The 12,187-nt window shown below is 50.6% G+C and overlaps 1 protein-coding gene across 1 annotated transcript; it reads right to left on the reverse strand.

The window, feature by feature from the left end:
* Positions 1 to 570: 570 nt before the first annotated feature.
* Positions 571 to 9,157, reverse strand: GPX3 (glutathione peroxidase 3). Its single transcript, XM_010373666.2, has 5 exons — positions 8,828 to 9,157; positions 4,086 to 4,239; positions 2,565 to 2,682; positions 2,044 to 2,143; positions 571 to 1,656 (listed from the first exon to the last, which is right to left on the reverse strand). Exons 1-5 carry the CDS (start codon positions 8,912 to 8,914, stop codon positions 1,435 to 1,437), a joined length of 681 nt encoding a protein of 226 aa, XP_010371968.2. The 5' UTR covers positions 8,915 to 9,157; the 3' UTR covers positions 571 to 1,434.
* Positions 9,158 to 12,187: the final 3,030 nt, after the last annotated feature.

Here is a 12,187-nt window from a genome sequence, read left to right on the forward strand (position 1 = left end):
TATAAACTCCCAATGCTGAGTGACAGAAGCAGAGTGGGCCAAGGTAGGAGCCAAAAGCAGAGACCCAAAGCAAAGCATTCTCTGATTTCTTTTTTTTTTTTTAAGAGACAGTCTCACTATGTTGCCCAGGTTGGAGTGCAGTGGCTATTCAGACTCAGTCACGGCGCACTGTAGCCTCAAAATCCCACATCAGCCTCCCAAGTAGCTGGGGCTATAGGAGTGCGCCACTGCACCCAGCTATTAGGTTGTTGCAAAAGTAATTGTGATTTTTGCCCCGTTTTTGTAGCGGGGGGGGGGGGGGCTCCCTCATGAAGATGCCACCCCTGACAGGGCTATGTGGCCCTTGCACTCTGCCTTGGCTGATCTCGGAGAATTGTGGGGTGGGGAGGTAGCCTTGGATTTTGCCATATGGCGAAAACCGCAGTTACCTTTGCACCCACTGTAAAAAGTTTTTGTTGTTGTATTTGTTCTTTTCTCATCCTCCCCACTTTACCCGGCCCCACCTTCTCCTCCTCACTCCCCACCCAGGCGGGAGCAGCCACCATTGAAGAAGCAACACACACAGTAGGCTCAGCTGTTGCAGAAAGGCTTTTACTGGGCAGACAGGGGGTGAGTCTCATGCCAATGGACCAGTGAGGGGAGAGGGCACATCCTCTGAAGGAGCAGAGGTGGCATCCCTGCCCAGGGGCCTTAGCCTGAATGCACTAAGAGCTGGCCCCTCAGGCAGGCTCAGGGGAGGTCCGCCCACAAGGGCTTTGGGCCCCTCCCTCATGAAGATGCCACCCCTGACATGGGGTGCGTGGCCCTTGCTCTCACATCTGCCTTGGCTGATCTCAGGGAGGTTGATCTCTCTCAGGGAGAACTGTGGGCTGGGGATGTAGCCTTGGGAGGGCCCTTCAGGAAGGAGGAATTGGGGATTGGGCAGTGTGGTAGACCCAGAAACTTCTGGGGACGTCAGTGGTAGTTACTAATATTTGGAGGCAGTGGGAGATGCTGGCCCCAAGGTTGAGGTATCGATTAGAGCAGAACAATTGGACCTAGAGCTGCTTTTTCCTTTGGGTTTAGGTGTAAGTGAACTATTATCATTGGAATGGAGAACTGGAGAGAATGGGTTATTCTCCAGCATTACACAGCTGCAGGCACACAGATGGTACACGTTCCCAGAAAGACACATAGGTAGACATGTGGCTGTACACCCATACACACACACAGTAACACACACCTGTAGGCCTGTGTGTAAACACCCGCATGCACCCACACTCACATGCCTGGCAGTACAGACACAGAACTGTATGCATCCATTTGTGCCAGGCTGGGGCCTTGAGTGATAGGAAAGGGGTCTGTGGTGGGTAGATAGTGTGGTTGGAGACACGGATTCCTTCCTGAACAAAGTCCCTCCCCTACATGGTGGACACGGGATGAGACAGCCTTCAGTTACTTCCTCTTGAGCCCCAGGGCTGCCTGCCGCCTCATGTAGGACAGGATGTCCATCTTGACGTTGCTGATCGTGGTCCGGTGGTGCCAGCGCATGATAGGTATACCATCTGGCCCCACCAGGAACTTCTCAAAGTTCCAGCGGATGTCATGGACCTTCATGGGTTCCCAAAAGAGGCGGTCAGATGTACCCAGGAGCTCCGAGGTGGGCGGACAGGAGTTCTAGAGCAGGGATGAGAGGAGTGTCAGCCTTGCTTGAGGCCACTTGACCCTCTTCCTTCCTAGACCTTCCTGGGGTGGGAGAACAGCCTGGCCCTGAGAAAAGAGCTCCAGTTTGGGAGTTAGAAGACTGACTGCCAGTGCCAGCTGTGGCTCTAGAAGATTGTGAAACCCTTAGTATGTTCACTCTGGGTCCTCCTTCTGGGCCTTTCCTGTAAAATGAGCCAATGAGACCCTAATCAGGGTCTGCAGAGCCCTCTAGCTGGAACAATAGATACCAAGAAATTCCCCAAGAGCCCAGGGGCAGGGGAGGTGGCATGGGCCTTCACGGTGTGGACTGGATCCAAGAGGGGCTGCAGTCCCAACCAACACAGGTGGGAGCTCACTCACCTTTAGGAAAGTGTAGAATTTCTGCTCTTTCTCTCCATTCACATCTCCTTTCTCAAAGAGCTGGAAATTAGGGACAAAGCCTCCACCTGGGCGGACATACCTGTTGAGGAATGTTCTTAGGTGGGTTCCAAGGAGGTGGGCACAAGACTCAGAAATGAGAGGAAGGGACAGAACAGGGGAGGGGGGTGTTGGGGGTCTGGATTTATTCCGCAGTGGGAAGCAGGAGCCAGTGAATGTGCAGTGGGTGTAGGCATAATGTGAGTCCACGGTCTTCCTTTCCAGCCTGGTCCCTTTTCAGTGTCCCCCCACCTCGGTGCTCCCGGCAGATGCACATCACAACTAGTCATGTCTGTCCTTTTCCCTCTTTTGCCCCTTCCCTTCCATTCCCTCATTTGACTGGGGATCCTAGAAGAGGAGAGTGGTTCTTGGTGGCTGATAAATGTTCACCATGAATTGGGGTTGATACAAGACACATGGGCCATGTGAGAGGTACTTTCTTAGGATGCTGAGTGAGCACTCACTTGAGGCTGGGAAGGATCTCTGAGTTCTCGCCTGGTTCCTGTTTTCCAAATTGGTTGCAGGGAAAGCCGAGAATGACCAGACCGAATGGTGCAAGCTCTTCCTGTAGTGCATTCAATTCTGGGCCAAAGAGAAAGAGCAGACATGGGAGTATCCTGGCAAGGAGCCCTGTCTCATCCACACCACTCCCCCAGCTCACCTGCTGTGCCGCTGGAACTACTGAGGCCCGAGAAAGGGAGGGACTTGCCCAAGATCACCAGTGAGTTCACAGCATTGCTGGGACTCAGGTCCTATCCTCTTGACTCTAATCTGGATGGATTGAAGGTTTGGGGGAAAAGAATAATACCCTTCCTCAAATCAGCTGTCAGTCACCTGCCCGTTGCCAAGGCCCTCCACCTGGGCCAGTTGGAGCACTCATTCAGGGCCCTCAGGATTGAGTTTCCTGCAGCAAGAACTATCCATCCCTGGATACAAGGCAGAGACCTTCTTTGGGGTGAGGTTACAACCCTCCCATAATCTTTGGCAAATCAGGAACACAGATGAGGCCCTGGCCCAGCTCCCCAGTTTCCTCAGTGTCCCCTGGTCTCTTTTGCAGCAGCACCCAGCCCATCTCTTGCCCAAACGCACTGTGCTCTGTTCCAAGGCTAGAGAGAAGCGTCCCAGATAGAGCACTCACAGCCACTGGACCACGCGACCGCCGTCCTTCCACTTACGGGAATTCGCCTGATTGCCAGGCAGAGCATGGAGGGTCAAATTGTCCTTGCCTCCCTGACCCCCTGCCAGCAGACTGCTCAGCCCCAAAGCGTTTTCCCCTGGGTGCTGTCACCTGCCTTTGGTTGCCTGTTCCCCTAGCCTCTGTATTCTACCCCAGCTAAGGAGAAAGGAGTAAGCATATCAGGAGATCATGAAACCTGGGCCAAATGCCTCATTTCCGCCACTAATAGCTTTGTGACTCTGCTTAAGTTGTGTCTTCACTCTGAGTCTTGGTTTCCTATCTGTACATTGAGAAGAGGGGAAGGCTAAACTAGATCATCTTCAAAGTTTATTTTAGAATGGGCATTAGAAGTGTAGCCTGCCCCTTCATCCCACTACACCACGCATACACTCTGGGGCCTCGAGGCAATTTGCCTGCTTTCCAGAGAGCTGCCAAGAGAAGCACCAAAGCAGATGGGGCTGAGGGAAAATGAGACATTCTCAGCAAGATGGAGCTCCAGTTATCATCTCATGCTCCAGCCAAAGGGAGCTCTAATCACAAACCTAACCTCCATCCCTCTGCCTTTAGGGTGGTTGAGGTGCCCAGAGATGAAGATAGATAACTGGGAATCTCCTAGAACATGTCCAAAGGCAATCAGACCTCAGGCTTATATAATCTTCACAAAACCACGGAACACGGTGGAGCTGGGAAAAGGGGCTTGGACTCTCATGATTGCCATCACCCTTCCCCCTGTGCACCAGAAAAGATCCTGTGATTGAAATATGCCATACAGCCCCAAATAAAGCAGGGAGGAAGGGTGGGCTCTTACCAATGTACTGGCCCGTCAGGCCTCAGTAGGTGGCCACATTGACAAAGAGGACGTATTTGCCAGCGTACTGCTTGAAGGGGATGTACTCCTCCCCATCAATGGTGAGGGCTCCGTACTCGTAAATGGTGCCGCTCACGCCACCATGGCAGTCCATCTGGAACACAGAAAGGCCATAAAAGGAGCAGTTAGAGCTGGAAGGGAACTTGGACATCTCCATTTTCAAAAGAATGAAAGATCCCAACAGGGAGAGTGACTTTCTCAAAATCATCACCGAGAATTGGAACTGGACTAGCACTGAGGTCTCCTAATTCCTTGTGTAAGATAATGATTTTGAAAGCACTTAATACGTGCTTATTAGGTGCTTACTATTAAGTGCTTAATACGTGAGTGCTTAAGTGCTTAATAAGCACTTAATAAGTGAGTGCTATGGAACCCTGGAGAATGACTTATTTTGCTAATTACTTCCACATCACATGTCAACTTCAGAATATTTACTGGGCTCTCAGGGAGACTGCCCTAAAGCTGATGGCTGGGTTCCTGGACGGGCTGATGGAGACTGGTTGGGTGGCTGTTGGAATACTCCAGGCCATTGAGGATGAGAGCCTGAACTAGGCCAGTGTGAAGGAAAAACTGAAGAGAAAGGAGGAAGAGGCAGTGTGGACATGGCCATTCAGAGGCTCCCAATCTGGAGGACAGGAAAGATGAGGCTGTTGTTACCAAACAGGGAAGCAGGATTGAGAGCCAGGCATGGGGGAAAGGGCTGTGGCAAGGTAGGGAAAAGCAACAATACCTGCAGGTGTTAACGTTCCGGGTCTGAGCAGGCTGGTGATGACCCTTATGCCTTCCTCCCTCCCCAGCTGCTGCTCACAGTCAGCCTCCAGGACAAGGAGGGACAGAGTACAGTGGACTGTGGGCTGGGAGACCTGGGCTCCACGTCCCTCTGCCATTAACTCCCTGTGTGGTCTTGGACTGGCCCTTTCTTTTCTTCGGACCTGAGTTTCCTCATTTATAAAATGAGAACCTTGAACCGATCCAACTCTTCAACCAGGTCAACCATGATGGCTTGATAGGATCATGATCAGTGGGAGAGGGAGGATTGGGCTCACTGCTGGCTAGTAGGATGTGGCTTATGAGCCTACTCTGCCTCTACCTCATCCCTGACACAGACAACAAAACTCTGAGACTACCCTTGAAAGGATGTCTGTCATTGCATCATTGACACAATTTGGCAGGTGGGCTGGTCGTGATGGGAAAGGAAAACCTTGAAACCATTGTATAAGGTGGTCTTTAAGGTCCTTTGTGGCCTTGATATCCTTTGAAAGTTGGGCAGACAATAAACAAATGGAATACAAAGTAGCATTATAGACCAAGAGAGGACAGAGACAGGTGGCTGGAGTTAAAGAAGCAAATTCACTCCCTCTCTTCCCTTCAGTTCTGGAGAACTTGCTGTTGAGGCAAGGAACCTGGGCCTGACCAGGTGAAGGGAGTGATCCATGCTGGCAGGGCGTGGCCCCTGCACAGGGTGCAGAAGAGCTGCCTCTGTCATGAAGCAGGCCTGCTGAGCCGGGCGAGGCTGTGCTTCCTCTGCCAGGCCATTCCCTGGCAGCTGCAAGCTCTCTTCTTGGCACTGGTGCAAACTTCCTGCTTTACATGAGTCTAATATTCCACACCCTATGACTTTTGGTGGGTGCTGGAGGCAGGCCCAAGACCTAAGATCAACATTCCTCCTGCTCCTGGAGCTCCTCATTCCAGCTGGGGCCATTTCCACCTTAAAATGCAGACAGACTGGGACACAACAAATACACCCTAGACCGCCACAAAGGTCTAGTGGCCAGAAAGCCAGGCATCTCTATAGCCTGTCCACTTTTTAAACTCTGCCATGATCCAAAAATGAACTCCGAGACATGGAAGAAAAAGAGATGACAGGTTGTCCTAATAATGGGAGCTTGTAAACAGAAGGACCAGCTTCTGGACACAGTTTCAGTTTGGAGGTGTGGCAAGGAGAACCCTATTTCATTAGCTTCTGTTTTTTGCTGGCTGCGTGGCTCTGAGCAAGTCACTTTCACTGTGTGGGCATATAATGTCCAGGGAGATAAGCATGCTGCTGCCCAGAACGGTTGGGAGAATCTATTGGCAGAACAAAACAGGCATGGAATCTCTTGGAACAAAATTCTATGTCAAGGGATAGTGGGGGTCAGAAGGTGGCCCACGGGTGGAGAAACCACAGCTGTGCTCCCCACTGATCACTGCAACTCAGTCCTCTATGAGTCCTCTTCCCTTCTCTGGGCACATGGAATCCCAGAGCACTGCATCTGAAACAGTGGCTGAAGGAGATAACGGGGAGAGGCCGTGACAGTGCCTCAATCCTCCCATAGCTGGGCAAGAGAGGAGGGTTCTGGTGGCTTGAAAGTTGGATGATGGGACTCAGCCAGGACTCTGGCTGGCTGGGGCTGCTGGTCTTGTGTCTTTCTCCTCTCCTCTCTTACCACTGCTATCAATATGATGCTGTGAGAAGTGGTCTGGGAGGCTGGAGACCTGAGTGCTGGGCTTTGCTGTGTCTCTGATGCCATGTGACCCCCTTTCCTGGGGCTCCGGCTCCTCCATTGTAAGATGGAGTCAGGTTCAGGGCTGTCTTAAAGGCCCTTTAACTCTGTCAGCCTGTGGTTCCATGATTCTCTCTGCCAGGTTTAGTCACCTAGAAACCAGCGGTTACTAGGATCCCATGCACGTCAGCAGTTGTCACTCTTTCCGGCTTCTGCAGTCCTTTTGTAGAGACAAGGAGCCTGGGCAGTCTGCAGCTGGACTGGGGAGGGGATGCAGCAAGAAGAGGAGGACCCCATCTGTTCCCTAGCCTCTTCCTTTGAATTGGTAGGAGGCAAACACCTGTCTGGGCTGAGTCCCCTTTCATCCATTCCATTCTCCACATGCCCCATAACCCTATCCCTTTACCCTGGGGCTGGGGGTGAGGTGAGTGGTTGGGTCCTAACCCAGAGCTAAGACATCTCAACTCTAAGAACTTGGGAGCAGAGATGGGCATGCCCAGGCTTTCATTAGCCAGCAAGTCCTGACTGGTTGTATGTGATATGATTACACCTCACCCTAAAACTTTTCTAGACCATCCCCATCCTATTCTCTCTGAGTCCATTTATCCCTCCCCAGAGTTCTGCAGAGAGGACACAGCTATGATGAGTTATTCATAGAGTCCAGGTTCTCCCCGCTAGCCTTCTTGAGGCAGGGCCCAATTTGTACCTTCTTTGACCCTCCCCAGTCTGAGAAGTTGGGACTCACTCCATGGTGCTGGCCTGTCTATGGCCCACCCCCAACATCAATGTTGAAAATCGACCCCATTCCTGACCTGGAAAATGCCTTCTGAGTTGGGGATTATGAACAGGGATGGATAAAAAGGAGGGGGCTTGGACAAAGTGGCTTCATATCCATTTAGACTGACTCCAAGGAGAGGCTGATTAATGGGATTTAGGCTGAGGACAGAAAGGAGGTGAGTAACATGGAAGGAAGCCTGTGCTTGCAATGGTCCTCCTGAGAAGTGGATAGAATTTTGGAAACGGACTCCTAGACTCATAAGATCTTAATTAAAGTCAAGGCCCAGAGGATTTTAGAAACACAAGCTCAGAGCTTGCAAAAATGTGAGTTATGCGTGTTGGGAGGCTGGAGACAGAAATTGCTCTCTTTGAGTCTATCCCTACACCTGGCTTCTGCCTCCTTCCCCACCCACTCCCACTCCCTGGGTAGAGAGAGGTCTACAGAGCCCACCCCGGTACACACTGTCCAAGGAGATCAGCATGCTGGCTCATCCCACTGTTGGCCTCAGTATCCTCACTCCAGGTATGGGCCACACACCTGCTGGAAATAGACCGAGACTCCAGAGAATTCTACCTCTCCTTCTGAATTAGCAGTCCCCAGCTTTCTCCAACTACCAGGTTTCCTCAGGCTAATGACAGTGGGTCCTGCGTAGTGAGGCTGCCCCAGAGGAGGAAATTGCAGAGAACAGCTTGTGGATTTTTCAGCTTCTCCAAGCATCCCCTCTGAGGCCGTCAGCTTCATTGTGTCCTATACACTCCCACCCCCAAACTCCCCCCTGCAGATGGAGAAACGGAGGTCCAGGAACAGGTAAGGACTCAGGGTCCTGAGTGTTCTGCACTGTCACTCCAGAGCTCTTTGTAGCACTGATCTCTGCCTCTTCTACCAATGCCCTGAATCCAAGTGGCCATTTCTACCTGCCTGTATCATTCTTGGGCTAGAAGAGCCCCCCACAGCAGTTCTTCAGGACCAGGCTCACCCAGCTGCCTCTCCCCTTTCTCGTTGTCTGTCTCCCTAGGAACTTGCACAGCCCACCCAGACGCCAGGCATTTTTTCTGTGACGTCCTCCCTCTCAGGTCCTACTGAAGGGGAGCAGCTCAGGCACGGAGGTGACATAGATGTAGCAAGGCGATCCCCGAGGTGGCAGTGGGGAGAAAGTGCGAGCTCGGGGAAAGAGACCTTCCTCCCTTAGTCATTCTGCCCGCCTGAAGCACCAGGTTTCGGCTCTCCAGCAGATGGAACTACGAGACGACGACGGTCGGGGGCGGGGTCGCGGCGGCAAAAGGGGTTCAGGGGATCCCTCGCACCTGGGGATCGCCCATCTGGCGGGGACCCCGCCTGGGAAAAGGGGTGCATTGCACTAAACGCTGGACACCGAGGGGCTAGGTTTGTTCTCCTGGCCCCCGGCCCGGAGGCTCACTCACCTTCGACTTCTCTTGTCCCCGGCTCTGCGGGAGGAAGCCGGCCAGGAGCAGGGAGAGCAGGCAGGACGCCTGCATCAGCCGGGCCATGGCGGGCTGGGTGCACACTCAGGGTCGCCTGAGTCGCTGCCTGATCCCTGGCCACCGTCCGTCTGAGGTGTCCAGCGCTCGCAGCCACCTTTCAAGCCCTCGGGTGTGACCAATCCGCGGCCAAGCCGGGGCCCTTGCAGCCAATCGCTAGGCGGCTGGGATTTCAGGGGCGGGCGCGACTTGCCCTCAGCTCCCGCTTCCCCGGCCCGGGGGGGACAGTGACATAAGCAAATCTGGGCAGAGAGGTGGAAGTCAAGTCCCTGTGGACGTGGGAGGCGGTCCCTTCCTCTTTTGGCTCCAAAGTGCGAATGGAGGCGGGCACAGCGGTCTCCATTACAGCGAAGGCAAGGGGGCTAATAGCACCCAAGAACTGATGGAGGTCTCCATTCTGGGAAGCATTCCTTATTCCTATCGAGGCTTTAAAAACACCTTGCGATGGTCCTCTGGAAATTGAGGGTTTAAAATTTCAGCAAGATCTGAAGTTAAACTTCCAGAAACATTTACTATAGGTTTAGTGCTTAAGAAACAAAGAGTGGGTGTCCTGGGATTTTGAAAACCCCATTCTGGTTAGGGCACTGGGACAGTAGGGACAGAGAAGGTGGGGTGCCTTTCCTCCCCATCATAAGGGTCACAGCTGACATACCTGTAGCAAAAGACAGGTTAGCAAGAAAAAAGCATAACAGATTTATTTAATTAAAGTTTTCTGTGACATGAGAGTCTTCAGAAATGAAGACCCAAAAACTCAAGGAAAACTGTTTATTTTTAGGCTTAGATTCTATGAAGACCATGGAAATGCGCAGAAATGTGAGTGGAGAAAAAGGGAATGGTCTAATAGTAATAAACGGAGTGGGAAACCCAGCAAGGCTTGTCTGTTTGTATTCTTGGCCTATCTGTGGCTAAACCACCTGGTTTAGAAGCAGAAAATAAATTTGCTCCCTGTGTAGTCTTTAACATGTGGCAGTTCCTCTCTGGGCCTCAGTTTCCTCAGCTGTGTAATAATGGGATCGATTTGTGATCTCCAGTGCCCTTCTGACTCTGGCTAGATGACTTGTTTCTAAAGTAAGTGACAGACCGAGACCAGGAGTCCTTTGAGAATAAGGCCCATAATCACTACCTGGCACAGGACCTAGCACACAACAGATGTAAAATATTTGCTGACTTAATCATTCATTACATTAAAAAACAAAATCTCCGTGGAACACTTATGATCAGGCCAGGCAGTTCTAGGGCTGGGCTATCTAGGTATGATCCTGTCCACAGATGGGAAATGTGTTTGGAATCAGTCTCAAATCTGACCACCAGAGTCAACTGGGAAGCCTTTAATACAGATTCCTGGACCCCACTTTGGAGTCATTGCATTAGAATCTCTAGGGGCAGAAGCTTAGAATCTGCCTTCAGATATGTTCTAAAGGTTATTGTGAGGCAGTTGGCCTGGCTGTAGCCTTGATAGTGTGAGTCCTAGGATTAAGTGCCTTCTAGAACTTTCTTCTGACCAAGAAATGCCTTGAGAAACCATGCCTTTACTATGATTAAAGGTATTAACATCCCCACTGGAATTTGGAAGATGTTTCTCAAGTTTTGCATTCTCTGTGAAGTCTTCCCACTTCGAACCACAGCCTGTTGAAGTGGAAGGAACCTCAGAGGCCAGGAAGTCTTTAACTGAGTTAAAGCCTGGGAGCATATGAACAATGGCTGACACACAGTAAGTGCTCAATACGTTTTATTTAACCACCTCATTTCACTGAATCCTAGAGACAACGAGCAATTTACTCAAGTTCCCATAACCAACTGATGGCAGGGAGGGAATCAGAATCCAGGTCTCTAGACTCAGTCTCAGGCCCTCTCCATGTTGTTCTGTTGTCTTTTGAGGTTTGTATTTACCCAAAAATATAAACATCTGTGTACACATCAGTTTGTCAGAAATCCATTGTTCATTAGTATCAGTTGGCATCTAGTGACCCTCAAAATAGGCACCTAGCAACATGTTAACACCATGAGAGATGCTAAAGAGTTGTCTAGAAGCCAAAGTCCCTGCCCTTAAAGGTGTTTCCAGCAGAGACCAGCAGGGTGAGGGAAGGGAAGGTACCTAGGGTCACACAAGAGCAGCCTGGCACCTGGCAGCGGGCATCTCTCTACATTTTGCACCTTCTGTGTCTCACTTGTCTCACCTTAATCCCAGTGGTCTCTTTCTTTGGGGGAGCCAAGAAGGAGTCAGATACCTGAGATGCTACCCCTGGATTGCTACGGAGAGTAATACAGTTACTTTCCTTCTCTAATCTCAGTTGTCCACCTATTTATCAAGGATCTTTGACTGTCTCTCAGTGGTGGTGTCTGTGGCTCTTCATTCCTAAGGGTATAAGGATAGCCTGAACCATACAAAACAGAAGCACAAAACTGATGACATGGACAGTGGGGTGGGGAGGGTGGGAGAGCCTGCCCTGGCATGAAGAAGGGCCTTTATGCTGCAGTCAGCTTTTAAAGGAGGTCTAACCATTGGCACAAAGAGCATGACAATGAAAACAATGAGAATGAAAACAATACTTCCCAATATTTTCATCAGCAGCCTTTTAAATACATTTGGTTGACTTGTTCTCAAGGACCCTAGGTTTTGAAATATATCGTTTTCCATCAGGCTGCTTCCAACTGCCCTCAGGTTAAAGTCTAAATTCCTTAGCACTTCAGACAGTACCCTCAAAATCCATCTGCTTCTTCATCTTTTGCCACACTCTCCATATTCTCTCTGCCTCCGCTATACTGGACATTTTTCAGTTCAGTCTGCCATGCTCCCTCACTTCCAGGTTTCATCTCTGCTGTTCCCTCTGCTCGGAACAGAGGTTATCTCCCTTCAACTGGTTCTACCCTACTCATTTTTCATGTCTCCACTAATGTCACATCTTAAGAAAGGAGTTTCGTGGTGGTCCCCTTGTCTTCCTATAGTTCCTAGAGTATGTGACACTTTCTACATCAACCCTTTGTTGTACTTTATCATCATTTCTTGTTTGTCTGTTTTCTGCACTAAATTATAAGATCCAAAAAGGCACCAGCACCAGCACAGAGCCTAATACATAGTAGTTGCTTGATACTATCTATCAAATAAATTAATGTCAAATAAAACAATATTTGGCATACAGAATAAGGAGAGCTTCAAGTCAGCAAGTTCTAACCATGTAGAGCCCGCAAGACTGGTCTGATTTCATCTTCTAGGAAGAGTCAAGACGTGTGGATTATGCTGAGTAGGCTTGTCAGAGGAGAGTAGATGATTTGCATTGGGCA

The sequence above is a fragment of the Rhinopithecus roxellana genome, chromosome 3, assembly GCF_007565055.1.
Source record: "Rhinopithecus roxellana isolate Shanxi Qingling chromosome 3, ASM756505v1, whole genome shotgun sequence".
NCBI classification, from domain to species: domain Eukaryota; kingdom Metazoa; phylum Chordata; class Mammalia; order Primates; family Cercopithecidae; genus Rhinopithecus; species Rhinopithecus roxellana.